The sequence below is a fragment of the Miniopterus natalensis genome, chromosome 11, assembly GCF_054644295.1.
Source record: "Miniopterus natalensis isolate mMinNat1 chromosome 11, mMinNat1.hap1, whole genome shotgun sequence".
Taxonomy (NCBI): domain Eukaryota; kingdom Metazoa; phylum Chordata; class Mammalia; order Chiroptera; family Miniopteridae; genus Miniopterus; species Miniopterus natalensis.
Genome location: NC_142091.1, coordinates 44,594,135 through 44,610,605, shown reverse-complemented (window position 1 = coordinate 44,610,605; position 16,471 = coordinate 44,594,135). Strand labels below are relative to the sequence as shown.

General features: G+C 47.4%; 1 protein-coding gene across 1 annotated transcript in view; it reads right to left on the bottom strand.

Annotated features, from left to right (window-relative positions):
* Positions 1 to 914: 914 nt before the first annotated feature.
* SWAP70 (switching B cell complex subunit SWAP70) overlaps positions 915 to 16,471 on the bottom strand; it is a 66,986-nt gene continuing 51,429 nt past the window's right edge. Inside the window, exons 7-12 of the mRNA XM_087821724.1 lie at positions 15,210 to 15,391; positions 10,363 to 10,470; positions 8,672 to 8,838; positions 3,569 to 3,767; positions 2,542 to 2,638; positions 915 to 2,227 (exon numbers count right to left, since the gene is read on the bottom strand). Coding sequence (XP_087677850.1) covers positions 2,121 to 2,227; positions 2,542 to 2,638; positions 3,569 to 3,767; positions 8,672 to 8,838; positions 10,363 to 10,470; positions 15,210 to 15,391 — 860 coding nt within the window. The 3' untranslated portion in view covers positions 915 to 2,120. The remainder of the gene's footprint in view (positions 2,228 to 2,541; positions 2,639 to 3,568; positions 3,768 to 8,671; positions 8,839 to 10,362; positions 10,471 to 15,209; positions 15,392 to 16,471) is intronic.

Below are 16,471 nucleotides of genomic sequence, written 5' to 3'. Positions count from 1 at the left end.
CTCTCTCCCTTCCAGATGCACCCTACTTATACCACAGAGGTCAGCTCCTGGGATGCCTAAAAGGGAAACCCTGCCTCCTAGAGCCTGCTGTGTTCTGGGCAATAAAACCTGCCTTTCTATTGAGCAGGTTTTCCCAACCGCAGCACTATTGACACCTTAGGCTGGAAAATTCTTTGAAACCCAGGGCTGTCCTGTGAATTGTGGGACACTTGGCAGTATCCCTGGCCTCTACCCACTAGCTGCCAGTAACACCCCCCTGTTGTGACAACCAAAAATGTCTTGAGACATTGCCAAATGTCCCCTGGGGGGCAAAAATCATGCCTGGTTGAGAACCACTGTAGTACAGAAACAAGTGTTTAAAGAAACGCCAACCAGTGCGTTCTCTCCCTAGAAGGGAAAGATCAGCTTCCCGAGACAATCAAGCTGGATCAAGTGGCCTCCTTTGTCCACAAAAGGGGTTTTAATCTTGGCAACCAAAGCAAAACAATCTTGGCAACCAAAACAAAAAACCACACTATTTACTCTGGTAAATCGGAAAGAAAAACTGAAAGACAAATGAATTTGGGAAACCAGAGGTAAGAGGACTCGGAGGTAAGAGGAACAATGGGGGAGAAATTGCCTCTGTAAATTCCCGTTGGGGAGGTGACACACCGGCCACGGTTTCCCACATCCGTGACTCAGACACCAAACACGAGGCCACAACTAACTTCATGATAGCACTGGTGTGGGGTTTACACTCCAAACCTTGTGTTTTCAGGAAGTGTCCCTACACCAAATCCCTCTCATTGTATAAAAATACATACGTGCGGGCACACATGCACACACACACACACACACACAACTTTGCCCTATTATTTTATTAAATCAGTTTTAAATGTACGTTCTGGTATTTTTTAATTTTCTTACTGAGTCCATTTTTTTTTAAAAACCATACAAAATATTTTTAATATATCTTAGAAAATTAGCAAAAAATTAAAGAATTTTCAGCATATTACATTGCACAACATTTAGGTAAGAATGTTTGAAAATCATAAATATTTTGTTCCCTTTCAACATGGCACATGACAAAAATACACTTTTAAAACTTTCTTCATCTACGATTCCTATAAACGATCACATTCCTGTTCATTAAGGTGAAGGCCTGATTACGATGAGCATGCCCACACTCCTGAAACACCTGTACAGTCACTGCAACAGTAAACCACAGGGTGCGTCAGCACGTTGACAGCTGAAACCAATTTAAATCTTAGGAGGCATTCAATTAGTCTCAAAATATCACTCCAAACGGGGTTTACTTGGTTCATCTATGTGCTTTGATTCAGAAATACAGCAGGTCCTTGAAAAACATGATTTTGTTCAACACTATTACAACGTTGATGAGATGCTAGGAAACTTAACTCTGGCCTTTATGAACCGGCCTGCAGTAAAACTGGTTTTGCTGTACGTCACTTCGCTTAGGGTCGGAAAGCCTGTTGATGACGTTAGGTGAGGACTCACTGTATCTACCTGAGCCAAAGCACTGTTTAAAGGATTTCTGCCGCCTAGACAGTGCTACCAAAGCCAGGATGTTAGTGACACCGTGCATTAAACAAACCTTCTGCACAGCCACACACACACGGACTGCGGCCGCTCAGTCGAGGGGGCCAGCTCGACGTGCAGCTGCTGACTTGTCTCGGAGCGGCACAGTCAAGGGCATCCCACATGAGCTGCCATGCAACTGGCCAATCTACTTTAGAAACAGGTACTCGGAGGGCACATGCTGGCAAAGGAAAAGACAGACCCCGGCCCACAGACGTCTGATCATCCGTGATCCTGAGCACCAGCCCCCGCTCCCCACAAACACGCCGACAAAGTGGCGCAGACAAGAATCTGAGAGCTGCACAGGAATTTCCAGAAGCTGCAGTTTTCAAAAGAGTGTATCGAGAGCCTGACGGTGTTAACGTTTTTCCTTTCCAGGTAAGTCCTTGTTTGCAGGGAGATAACCAGGCTTCCTCCGTATAGGGGCCCAACAGGAGAATGAAGGAAGAATTAGAAGCAGCAAAGCCAGTGCCTTTCGTCTTTCGCATAAAGCTTTCCAGCTACACACGGAAGCCACGTCGCGGCTGGGACGGCTGCCGGCGTCACTCTGTGCCCTTCTTTCCCTTCCAGCTCTTCTGTCGCTCTTCCAGTTCGGCCTGGGTGAACGCGGCAGGGCCCCAGTGAGTGATCAGGTGAGGGTTTTTGGAACCTGAGAGACAAACATGATTTAAATACAGGAAGTACCATATTCCTCAACTAACATGATCATGTTCCCTCAGACAAAGGAGTGATTCTTCTCTGAGGGACATCCATAAACGTCACAGCGGCCAGACAACCGGAAGATGTACACGAAGAGCATTACTGTGGCCTTCTCATCTGTTCAAGGGGAAGTCAGTCCAGAGAAATGTACCCTAAACAGCTTGGTTTCTGTATATTTGGACTGAAGAAGTTTCTTTGAACAATTCAAATATACATAATAAAACAGACAGATAAACTGCATAAACACATTTGAAAGACTGTCACCTGGTTCTATCAGACGGATCAGCCCTTCGTGCTGGGCCACTTTGTCCTTCCAGCTCTTGGTCTTACTAGTTGCCATCTCCAGCTTCTTTTTCACTCCCTGAAACAGAAGATTTTGGATTAGGCAACACACACTGGTAGTTTAAGAGCCAAATAACGACTGACACTCACTACCTGCTGTGGATTTCTCGTTAAGCCCTCCCAGCCACTCTAAGCAGAACTGTCAGCACTCCCACTTTACAGGTGTGGAAACTAGGATTCGGAGCAGGCAAGTGACCTGCCTGAGGTCACACAGAGGACCTAATCCACACTAATTACAGATGAGTGTAAAGTCCTGTGTGCCAGTTACAGCGGCCTGCCTCTTGGCTCCAAATCCACCCTCCCTTGTCCTGCTGGGACTCTCGGTAAGTCTCCCCCTCCAGCTGGCGCCAGTTAAGCTCCACCAGCAGAGGGGACAGAAGGGACACTGAGGGAGGAAGGGGCTCGGCTTCCTAGTTCCCCTGTGCTCTTCTCAGTGGCTCCTGTGGCATGTGGGACACTGGGGTGCTCACCCAGGGAGTTTCAGTGGCACCTTCCTGTGGCAGCTTAGGCCAGTGCCCCAGAGGCGGCCTCCCAGTGAGTTCGGCGGGCACAGCACCTCCACGGGCTCTCCTGCCACCCAGTGGGCCAAGGAGGTCCAGATTCCAGCACTGGGCTTACAGGGACCCTCTTCCAGATGTGTCCTTCCTGGGTGCTCTGCCTCCGTCCTGGGGGCAGTGGCTGCTTCCTGCACCTGCCATTCCCATGTTCTTAAGATTTTTATCGCTTCGTAGTTAATCCCTGTTATAGTTACTACTTCTTTATATTAAATTTCCCCGTTCAGTTTCTGTCTTCTGATTGTGTGGTTTCCACCTCCTGACTAGACTCTAGCTGATATGCCTCATCACCTGTAAAAGCTTCTTTCTTCTTACTTACAGCTGAACAAATGTTCTTATTAAAAAATGTTTGTTTCTAACAGTTTAAATGCACACATTTGCCGGGGTAAGTGTACCTCATATTGCTCGAGCGCCTCCTTGCGCTCCAACTCCAGCTGCGCCAGCTGCGCCATGGCTTCTTGCAGGGCCTGCTCCTTCATGACGCGCTGGTTCTCCAGCTCCTGCTTCTCCGCCTCTGTCATCTGGATGGCCTGCTGCTGCTCCAGGTGCCACCTCTCCAGCTCCGCCCTCTTGGAAGACTCTTCCTCCAACAATCTGCAATGTGGGAGCCCAGGATCGAAGGTGCCCGGGTCACACCTGACCCCGCACGTGACGGAGGCACTTCGAGCAGAAAAGAGTATCTGAGGTCATCTAGCCTCTGTCATTACAAGGAGGAAACTCGGAGCCAGAGAGGCCCATGTTCGCAGGAAGGCAACGTCACCCACGTGTCCTGCTCCAAACTCTTTTTCACCCTCTTTTGGAAAAAAAAGTAATAACATTTAGAAGGACTTAATGTGCCACGAACTGGGCCAAGAGTTGTGTGTTTTCTACATTAATCCTCACAATAAGCTGAAGTACTATTATTATCCCCATTTTAGAGATGAAGAAAGTGAGGCACAAACGTTAAGCAGCCTGTCCTAGGTCATTTGCCTGGCAGGTGGCAGGGCCAAGTTCTGAAATCTGCCTGGTTACTGTAACATTAAACATTTTTCATCTAGTAAAAATGTTTCATCTAGGAAAGGCTAACATCTGAACTCATAAAGGTGAGGGAAGGAGCTAACAAAATGTAGAATAACAACAGATACCATTTACTGAACAATTACTATATGCCAAGCACTTGACGTTCATCATCGCCAACCCCCCCAAAACAAGGCACTATTTCTACGTTAGATGGAGCAATCAAAAACCAAACTCACAAGTAGCAATGGATTTCAACCTAGGTCTGTGTGACTCCAAAATGTTACAATAATAGGCTGCCAATCTGCGCATTTCCAGGTACATAGGTATTTAAATAAACTAAACTAACAGACAGGCCAAACCTGTACCCAAAGCAAAGAAACTGTGGTCAGATGCCAGCCCAGGGCAGGATGCACCTCTAGTGTCTGGCCCATCAGTAACAAGTCCCACAGCAGGCCAGTCACTACCACCTAAAACCAACAGCAAAGGAAGTGAAGTAACAGATTGCACACCCCTTATCTGACCACCCTCCAACTCCTCCACCCCACCCTCCAACCACAGCACTGTCAAAATTCCCCCTACAACACCCTGCGAGGTGGTTACCCAATTCAACTTAGATACTCTGTGCGGTCGGCTGCTCACTGCTGCACCGATCAGGCCAGTTTATTTACGGGCAGCCTCAATCCTTAGAAAGTGCTTCCTCAGCTAAGATAAGCTCTCCCATCTCCTATCCCTAGCTCCACCAAGGGCCAACCTGTGCCCCTTGGCCTGTGTCTTGGACTGTGATGGCGGCACCTGAACACACACTACAAATGGGGTCCGACCAGTGCATTTATTTACTTGCTCCACCTGGATCTACTACCCACCTTCCGTGGTCTTTTCTAGGTACTGGGGGTGCAGCAGTGAATGAAACTGGAAGGAACCCTTTCTGCATGCCAGCGTAAAAGTATGGAGGGGGGATGGATGTTTGCAGTGTTTAGGCTGCCCGGCTTCTGAGTCCCCTTCACATTCTAGAAAACTTGGCACAGTAGGTGTCTTGACAGAGAGTAGGACGCATGCCCCACCTCAGAAGCCACAGGCGACACCTGCCCTCCCACCCCTCAGCAGCCAGGACACGGTGAAAGCTGGAACTGGGCCTGGCTAAGCAGCTGCCTCTCTTGGATCTTTGACTCTGAGGCAACTGACACAAAGAAGCAGAAACAGTAGAGAACTTATCTTGCTGGTGGCAGCAATATCCACTATCGAGTGGTGGCAGGGGCAACCACTGACACGCAGTGCTAATGTTGGCATCGGCGGCCTTCTGACTGGACTCTTCCCGTGGCCTGGGCTGGGCTGTGGTTTAGGCGGCTCGGCCACCCTTGGTTCCTGTCTGTGTTCCAGGCCTGGCCACCTGCTTCTCTGTGGAACTGGTAGATTACTCAAGAATCTTCCAAGAAAGTATTTACTTTAGCTAACCCAAGTTGATTTCTGTGGTTTGCAAACAAGCCCCTGACCAAAGAATTTAACCTCTCTGTGCCTCAGTTTCCTCATTTACAGAAAAGATATAGGAACGACACCCACCATCTGTTTGCTGATGCATTAAACACAATAGTGCCTATCGCGTAGAAAGTGCTGGCTACATAGCAGCTCTTATTATTACAGAGGGACTGTTGCCTCATTAGCTCCGGACCCTTCACACTCACTGAGGCTGCCTGAGAGCACATGAGGTCTTTGGCAATCACATCACAAGGAGGTAAAACTCCTAATCTTTTCCAGTGAATTGCTATTTAGCCAGGTCTCCTGCATCCTATGCTTGTTCTATTGATATTTTAAACGATGTTCTTGGTATCAAATCATCATTCCAGCCTGTCAGTATCTTTTACGAACGCTTATTTTGACATTCTACATATCATCTGTCTTCCTCATCAGCAAACGAGATAAAGGAACAGAAGCCAGCACTCTGACTACAAAGCCAGGCCTTACATCGAGCACTTTGCAAGCATTATCTCACTTAACCTTCACAGCCCTACGAGGCTGGCAGCTAGCTTTATTTTACAGACAAGGAACTGAAGGCTCAACGCAGTGGAATAGCTTTTCCAAAATCACACAGCTAGAAAGTAGCTGGGAATCAAACACACTCCAGAGCTCGGTTCCTAACTGCCTTCAAATACATGAAAAGTACTATCACACAGGAGAGACTGTTGCTCCACGTGGCCCCAGTGAAGAGAACTTGGACCTATTTCCTCATTCACAAAACACGCCGTGGGTGCCTGCCGTGTGCCAGGCACTGCGCCAGCTGCTGAGAACACAGACAGGACTGGAGTATGCTACGAGGCCTGACAGGCCCGAAAGTGCAGTGGGTGGGAGTTATAACGGGATGGATTATGGCTCGGCCTCAGAACTTTCCAATAGCTGGGTTGTCAAATGAACAGTTTTCTTCTGAGTTCCCGTTCAGAAGAGGCTAGATAACCTTCAGATTACACATCAAAAAAGCAAACTTCAATTTTAATATATTTAAAAAATGACGAGACCCAGATGGCTCAAGTCAAAGTCCCTGAACTTTGTAAATGTAAACAATTTAAGTATCTCTGGGGAAACTTAAGACACTGACAGAGAAAGGGTCACCCACTGGAAGAACAGGATGCCAAGTATTCTAAGAATGACTCGCTATTGCTGCCCTTGACTTTCCTACCCAGAAAGGCCTATTGTGACAACAGGACAGCCTCTGGGACTTCGGCAGAGGGACTTGTCTCACTTTAAAATGACCACTAGAGGGCATCAGTTTATCCATTTCAAGTTCCAAAAGCTAAGTTGAAAGAAAAATAATTTAGAATAGTAAAATAATTATATTCATAAAGTGGCCTTTGCACACCAAGAAAAAGTTAACTTTTGTGCAGTAATTTCAGCTTACTGGTGCAAATCTGTACATATGTACTAGCTACATTTGCATTCAAAAGGTTGAAACCATTTTGCTAGGCACTTAAATCTGAGTGTACAGAACAATTGGCCAGCGTTTTTTAAAATAACAATACTCATGCCTGGCTCCTACCCACGGATATTTTGACTCAGTAAATGTGGGACAGGCCCTACATGTGTATTTTTTTAAAAGCTTTGCAGGTGATTCTGATATTTAGCACTGGTTAAAAACTACAAGTTTTATTATCCAAAATTGTCCCTTATTCAAACGATCACTCATTCGATAAACAGAAAATAACTAATACTTCAAAAGCTTTCCAGAGTTACCTGGTTCCCTCTGTGATCTAATCTCTGCTGTGTTCTAATCAACCTCTCTCAAAACTGCAGGGAAGTAATACATATGGCATAGCTCACCTGTAAATTCTCTGCACAGGGTAATCTATCTATAAACTCCCAACATACCAAAAATTGTAAAGAGGCTCAAAAACCATCCTGTGTCCCTTAGAATGCCTCTTTTTGGAAGTCACATGGGACTCAAGCCTTCCCAATAAGTGGTTCTTGTGCCAACATCACTGCCAATGGCAACTGGGTGTTAGCTCCAAGAATCTAGTTAACATCACAGAACATGGAACACACACTTGTGGGCCTGCAAGTGCCAGGTAATATGCTAAGCGTTTAATTTTCTATTTAGAAGATAATTTTTCCTTAACAGAATTACAATTGTCAAAACCTGTTTATTTTTGAAGTCATTTTGGCGAAGTATACAACAAAGACCTCTTCTCCTCCTGCCTAAATATTAAACAAACCTCCTTAGCTGCTCCACGTGGAACGGCAGCCATGGGAAATCTACCCCAGGCCGTCCCACCACTGTTCCCCAAAACAGGGGGTCACAGCTCAAAGCCTGCGTGCACCTGCACTGACCCGCTGCTGCCACCAGGTAAGTTTTTAGTGCTGACAAGACATCTTAAAGGAACACAAATGGGGAAGCAGTCAGGAGCTGAGTGGAGAGCCGAATGCCCGCTGGGGCCTTCCTTCCACCTCGTCTTTCCTGCTGCTACAAAGGCCAAAAGTTCAGAGTTCTCACCCGAGAACACGACTATCATAAATAGCAAGCCTGACTTTAAAAGCTCTAAGGAGGCGGGGGGATCTAGGTTTTAAGAGCTTCTAAAAGTAAGATTTCAAATAATTATTATTTAAGGAATGTCACAATTCCTGAATGACCAAATGGAAACTGCTTATTTCCTCCTTACCCCCCAAAAGTGGCTGCAGCTCTGGTGTGAAGCAGGCCCTTCTCCCGACCAAGGGCCCTTCTCTGGTCTGGAACAGGCCGATGAAGCCAGGGTCTCACCAGAGCTGATCTGGGCCCACGGACATTCTGGAATATGACTAGGGGCACCCCACCCAGCATACCCGAGGCTGCTCTAGGATAGATACAGGTCGGTCTGCAGCCCAGAAGCAAGGCTCTGCCCGTGCCCCAGCCTGAGGACAAACAATGCAGCCACCGAGCCGCCAGGGCGTCCCATCTGGCAGACCCTCTCCCTCTCCGCCAGCGTGAGCCACTCCTGGAAGCCGGAGGTAAAGGCGCGGGGCACAAGCTGATCGGGCACCTGGCCTGGAGCTTCCGCACGGTCTCTTCGTCCTGCCGGGCTTGTCTCTCGTCCTCGAGCGCCTCCTGCAGCTTCAGGTACATGTCTTCCAGCTCCTGTACTCGCTGCAAATACTGTTCCAGTTCACAGGACTTTTGGGCAACCTGTTCTTCCATCTGCTGTCTGATCTGATGGTACAAAAGGGTCATGTTTAAATGCAGGTGCCTTCACCTTCAGGGACACCCACCCACTCCACCACCGTCCTGAGGGGTTGCCACAGCCCACAGCTGCAGCCCATCAGGAGGGGGGGCCCTGCCCTTCAGTCCTTGATCGGAAAACAGAGGAATAGAGCACCCCGCTCCCAATGCCAGCACCAGGACCACACCTGGGCCTGGGACGAACTGCAACCCCAGAGCCACTTTCCTGCCCCAGTACATTCTCCATCCCTTCCACTCCACACTTCAGAATCAAGTGAAGAAAAAAAATACGTTTCCCTGTAAAATTTCTCTTTAAATTCTTTTTTGTCTTAAAGCTACAAGCTCTTTTCCAACAGAGTCTTCTCTAAAAGGAATGAACCTTTCCCCAGGCAGAACTGCCAAAGGGAAAGGAAACACTGGTGGGCAGAGACTCCTGCACTTACCTAGCACCTAGCACCCCCTCCGTCTCCCTCCCTAGGGCACCTCCAGCCCTGGGGGGGATTCAAGCAGGTAACTTAGTGTCCTGACAAGTTTATGGTCTCTCCCTTCCGGATTTAAGAGTTTGAATCTCTGCCTTAACAATGAAAAGACAAGGACATCCTAAATATAGCAGCACACATGCACATATGTGTCTTCAGTTTATAAACTATTTTCACTTGTATTAGCTCACTTCATCCTCACAAGTCACGGCAGATCACATGATAACCCCTCTAATTCAAAGAAGAGAAACAAATGATCAGTAAGCAGCAGAGGAAACAAACCCAGACCCCTGGCAGTGTGTGTGGGACCCCTTTACATCACAGCTGCCCTCCTCGAGTGAGACAACTCGAGTATGTCCACCTCAAATCTAAGCCACAGAAAGTTCCCAAAGGCAACATGATGAGAACCTGTTTAATAGGCGCCGGGCCCCGCACTCTCCCACACGTTTAGGACTCAGTGTGAGAAGACCTGCCAACTACCTGAATCCTGGGTCCCTTGGGGACGGGAGCCTCTAGGATGAATCAGAGCTGCCGAGAGCAGCAGACCAGAATTCCTACGTTCTCATGATTTCAGAAGCCTCTACTTTGCTCATTAGAGAAGATATGTCATGGAACCTATGCGTACTTTTTCCACAGCTACTTATTTCCCAAGCGAAGACTCTTTGAGAAGGAAAAGGGATGCTATTAATAATTATACCAGGATGGCAGGGACTATCCCAGTCAAACCAAGACATACAATCACTCTAACCACAGCACTTATCACCCCATCCCTTAAATTTCCACTTCAGGGTCTCGAAAGCAAGGCTTATGTCTTTTACCTTTACATCCCTGGCATGGTGCCCGGCATAGAGAAGGTGCTCGATAAACTGATAATGGACGAAGGAACACACACATAATGTTCCCAGTAGCCCACTGCAAGCCAGTAGCAGAGCCAAGCTGACCCGAGGGCCTCACTGCAGCCTCCCAGGCCTCCGCCCTCCAGCCCAGGCTGGCTCTGAGCGGACGCAGCAGGAGCCTCCAGCCGCGTGGTACTCACAAGCTTCTCTCGCTCCAGCTCTGTGCTGAACCTGGCCTGCAGTTCCACTTGCGTCTCAAGGCGTTTCTTTTCTTCTTCTGCTGCCCGAGATGCTGCTTCTTCCAGTTTCTACCCAATGAAAACCCATCCACAGAGAAGCAGGACATGTTAGAGTGGAAGTGCATTTGGAGAGAGAAAGGGTCCCACTTAAACATATGCAAGAATCCAAACATTTTTAACACTCAATAAATATGGAAAACTTTTAGATCTGCTGGAGTTCCACTCTAACAGTTTCCCCAGTCAACATACAGAAGAAATTAGTTAAATGAATGACTACTGACAAGTCTGAGCAACATTTTGCAATGGAGTCACTGCGTTACATTCACTCGCAAATGCATTCATGAGGTTCGAGATCCATTTCTTGAGTTCGTCCTATACAGTTTTGTCATCTTACACATTACTCCTTAAAGCTTTTACCACAGCTCAATTTCCAGAAGGATGGCCTGAGGAACTCCATGGACCCTTTCCCTAGTGAACCAACGATTAAAAACAAAAACAACCATTTAAAGTCTCTGAGAATTATCCTAAGGGCATACAGCAAATGGAGAACATTGATCCAAAAAAGTCACCTAAACCTCAGCAGTGACAGTGAGAGTCTATGTTGAGCCACAGTGCAGCCCCTTCTCTTCCCCCTCAACGTCAGTGAGAAGGAAGCGCTGCCCCATGACAACGGAACCTGGAACACAAGGCTCCCCCACTCCTCACTGCCAGTCCGGGCCGCGGTATCTCCCCAGGAGGGGCTGGCCACCGGTATTTCTCATCCACCCAGCTTCGTGTTGCAGAAACCCTGTTCCGGGCAAGAGCGGCTGAGAGGCCTGGGGCTCTCTTCCTCCACCAGCCCCCACTTACAGGGTAGATGTTCTACCTGAAGTATGACAGGCATGAGCACCCTTGTCCCAACTCACTTGGAGGGCAGAGGCTCCACACTGGGAGAGGCAAACTGAGACCAGAGGTGACCACCGAGCAACAGCTCATCAAGCAGAGTATCCCTCCAAGAGAAGCAGACCACTGTCTCCACCCCAGCTCCAGAGCATTTGCCCAGGGAGAAAGGCAGGCTCTGAAGCTCTCCCCAAAAGAACTAACTTTATTTAAAACAGTGTAAGGAGTTCCAACCTTAAGATCTCTTGAAAACAATGGGAGGAAATCTTTTCACTAAATTCCTTTTTATATTTTTAAATTTTGAACCATCTGATTGCATTACCTATTCAAATAATTATATTTTTTAAAGAAACAAAGATAGAAATAAAAGCTATTTTGGAAGGAGGGATGGATAGATAGAACACAGTGAAAATATTCTGAATGGTACTCTAACGCTAGATACATGTCATTATACATGTCCAAACCCACAGAATGTAGACCACCAAGAGTGAGCCCTAACATAAATGATGACTCTGGGTGATATGTGCCAGTGTAGACTCATCAATGGTAACAAATGTACCACTCTGGTGGGGGATGTTGAGAATGGGGAAAGCTATGCATGTGGGGGGGCAGGAGGCTATGGGAAATCTCTGTACCTTCCCCTTAATTTTATCGAATCTAAAACCGCCCTTAAAAAATAAAGTTTTTTAAAAAATTATTTGATCATGGCCTTTAAAAAAAAATTTGTTAATTTATTTAAAAAATAAAATAAAAAACACACACCATGATTTCTTATTCCTTCTTCTGGATCAACTAAGGCCTAGGAAGGCATACAAAATTCACAAATATGTAACCTGATTCCAGGTGATTAAAATATTTATCTGAGCAGCATTTTTTTCTAAAAACGCTTCAATGAAAAATTAGAGAATTTTATTCCTTTCTCTTTATTTTATTTTAGAGAGAGGAAAAGGGAGGGGGTAAAGGGGGAGAGAGAGAGAGAGAGAGAGAGAGAGAGAGGTCTATGTGAGAGTGAAATATCGATCAGCCTCCTGCACATGGCCCCAACCAGGGATCAAACCCTCAACCTTCGGTGTATGGGACGACACTCCCACAAACTGAGCCACACCGGCCAGGGCAAGAATTATATTTCTTGACACACACAAAAAATGAAAGATTATTAAGGGATCTGTAATAATTTTCCAACACTTATCCATCAAATCCCAAATCAGTTGCTTATATAATTCCATAAAGCTGGGTAGTAGGAAAGCTGTCTAAGTGGCCGAGGCCTGGTCAGCTCAGGCAGGCACTCACACAACACGGAGCAGGGCACCCACATGCTGCTGGGAGGCCAGGTTCAGGAAAATTTAAAAGGACATCAGGGGGATGAATCTCAAATGCATGATGCTAAGCGAAAGAATCCAGTCTTGAAAACAAATATACCGAATTATTCCATTTATACGACAATTTGGAAAAGGCAAAAATGCAGGAACAGAACAGGCCACTGGTTTCCAGGCGTTGGGGTGGGGGAGGGCCTGAATACAAAGAGCGGTGTGAAGAAATTCTTTGGGCACTGGAATTGTTCCACATTCTGTCTGTGGAAGTCACAAGAACCTAGGCATGTATAAAAACTCATAAAACCATACATAAACCACAGACTTGCTGTTTGCCATTTCTTTCAAAGACAGAGGACACAGGAGCTTCTAAAATACTGGCGATATTCTATCTTAACTTGGGCAGTAGTTTCAGAAATAGTCGCTGTATTTGTACACACACATTTCACACTCTCCTTTGTATGCATGACCCATTTCGTAATTTTTAAGTTACAAAGGAAGGATGCCAAGCCCACATCCCCACTCTCCTAACACCCACTGCTGCTCTGAGCACCGTGGGTGGAGGAAGCAGCAATCTTATACTGCAGGTGCTCCTCCCGGCCTGTGGCGGGAGTATTTAAAGAGAATGTACTACAGCAGAAGGAGGCGAGGGGCAGGAAGAAGAGCAGCAAGACCTAAGGAGCTGTCTTTATTTATTATTATTATTACTATTATTATTATTCACCTGAGGATATTTTTTTCATTGCTTTCCAGAGACAGGGGAGGGGAGGGGAGGGGAGGGGAGGGGAGGGGAGGGGAGGGGAGGGGAGGGGAGGGGAGGGGAGGGGAGGGGAGGGGAGGGGAGGGGAGGGGAGGGGAGGGGAGGGGAGGGGAGGGGAGGGGAGGGGAGGGGAGGGGAGGGGAGGGGAGGGGAGGGGAGGGGAGGGGAGGGGAGGGGAGGGGAGGGGAGGGGAGGAACATCGATTGGTTGCCTCCCACATATGCCCCAACCGGGGCCGGGGATTGAGGCTGCAACTGAGGTGTGTGCCCTTGGCCAGGATCAAACTTGAGACCCTTCAGTCTGTGGGCCGTAGGAACAGCTATTTCTAAGATTGTATGTCCACATGGTTCTTAAGATTATAAAAGTATATAAAACTCTTTGCGAATCCACTCAGAGGAAGTCAGCATAAAGTGTGGCATTTTCGTGGGCTGCAAAAAGAGAATCTCACCAGGAATGCGGGGCCTTATACTGATACTGTGGTAATTAACCTAGTTATGAATAACTGGAAAGGACCACAGGGAAGGCCAAATAGTATAGGATGTCATTTGTGCAGCTTTGCCAGGAGGCTGCAGCTTTACACTCCCCAGGGGGCCACGGGTCTATTCCCTGCAGAGTTCTGGGGGAAGGGACTGCAGGGGCCAGGGTGGGGGCGTGGAAGACACATGCCCAGTAAAGTCTGGGTGAAATAGGGAGGGTGATTTCCTGTCATCACACCTGGGAACAGGTCGCTGACCAGAGTAGGCATGGCCACTGCAAGTACAGGAAGATTAGAGATATTTAATCCCCTAAACAAAGAAGCTCACTCTCCTGCTCTCCCAGCTCCCCTACATTCGCCCACAGGGCCCACACCATGTGGACCCCACGCACGATGGACTGATGGACTGCAACTAGCCTAATGCTGTAGGAACCCAATTCCAACATGGAACAGAAACTCTGGACACTGGCTCTGCTTTTACTCTACTGAATCCCCAGCTGCACGTCTTCCAGGACCGGATTAAGGAAAATGGGACTTTGGAAACCTAGAGATGTAATTCCATGAAGATAAAAATCACTCACCCTCCCATGCGAGTCTCAGAAAATTCCTTCTCTTGAGATATCCTAAGGATCCCACCCCAAGCATTCAGTGGGGAAAGGGACACCCCACTTCCACTGATAACATACTATAAGCAACCCCCATACCCAAGGGCAAAGGTGCTGCAGGACACAAAGGGTCTTTCAGTTCATGGTTAGCATGAGCTCAGCGATTCAGGCAGACAGGCTCTGCCCAGAGGTGTCCCAGGTAAAGACCGTGCCCACAACTGGGCACTCCCCGCCCCCCAAAACCATGACAAAACCAGGGAACAAGGTCTCCCAGTGACCGTTAACAACTACCCTGTACAGCCTGTGGCACCTGATCTCCTAGTCCTGAGATGGGAGCAGAAGCTGACCCGGCTCCACCTCTGACTCCACACAGTAAGTAAAACCCACAATTCTACACTAAAGGTCTTGCAAGGTCCTCACGAGTGAAGATGGGAGCAAAGAGGGAAAACGAAAAGAGCAACAGACTCTGCCCAGGTCACCAAAAGCGACCTTGACCTCTTAGGGAATAAAATTTCTCATCTTTCTCTGACAAAATTCAACTGTGCTCATTCTTATAAATATGCTTTTCTGATCAATGAAATGTCCCTGCTGCCCTGAGACCCTCACACTCGCGGGGCTGGGAAAACCAGGGTGTCTCGCGTGGTGTAGATACGCTTCCTGAGAACACAGTTCAACAACAGACAAATCTCCCTAAACTGCAGCGACCTGGTCTTGGTAAAAGCAAAGCTGGGAAGCGAGCAGCGGTGGCTCCTGCGATGCAGAGCCGCCCCGGCTCCCACCTTCCTCACGGCCTCCAGCTCCCGCTGCTTGTTTTCGTTGGCAGCCTGCAGCTCCTTCATCTGCCGCTCCAGCTCCTCCTGCTCGGCCAGCAGCTTCTTCCGGAGCTCTCGGCGGCGCTGGCGGGCTTCTTTGTGCGGTGGGGGGCTACCCACCTTCAGCAGATGGATGGTAGAGTAAATGGCTGTGAGAGGCATAGGAGGAAAAAACGGGAAGTACCTGTTATTCTCTGTAAGCCTAACATGCAAGTGGCACAGTAGGAAGAAGCCAGACAGGACCAGTGTAGACTCTGATTCTGCCCCTGAGGAGCGGGGTGACCCTGAGCAAGTCACACACTCTCCTGCGGTGTCGGTTTCCTCATCTCTAAAATGAGAGAGGTGATCTCTAAAGCCACTTCCAGCTCCAAAGTTCCAAAATTGCATACCTGTGCTTAAACAGATGCTTGTTTCAGGAATATCACACACATTTGAAGAATTTATTTAAAACACTTTCAACTCCCTTCTCCATACTTCTCAAAAGGCTAAATACAATTTAGCCAGAGTAAGGGCTGAGACTCGAAGTTCTGATGCCCGATTTGCTACCTGCTGTGTTTAGTTTGCCCGACAACTACACCTCTCAAAACCATCTCCCTGTACACCCCCTTCCTGAGATGATAACAGTAGCTACCATTCACTGAATGCCTGCTATATGTATACCCTTTACGTGCATTATCTAATTTTTATATAAAATCTAATTTCTTTCCTGATTGTTTCAATTATATAAATTTAATTTTTTGAATAGCTAATACTTTTGTTCAAATTCAAAAGCATGAAAGGACATAGAGGAAATCTCTCTCCTACTCCTACCCTTAACTACCCGGTTCCCCCTCCACTAGCAACTAATGCTAAGTTTTTCGTGCCTCTTTCCAGAGATATTTTAAGCATATACAAATAAATATGTATATACGCCCTCCACCTTCTTTTGACACAAACAGTGGCATAACATACTCTTTTGAGCCTTGGTTTTTTTCTTTAATTTATCCTGGAGAGCTTCCCATGTCAGTACACAAAGCACTATACATAAAGCACTGCACAGCACTCCACGAGCAGCTGTACCGTAATTTATTCAACCACTTCCCAATTAATAGACATTTAGGTGGCTTGCGACCTATCATGAACATTTCTGCAATGATGTAGCATTTTAAAATGTGCAAGTATACCTCCATTACTTAATTACTAACCTTCACAACAACCCTGAGAGCTAGTGCTGTTATTGCTCCCTTTCC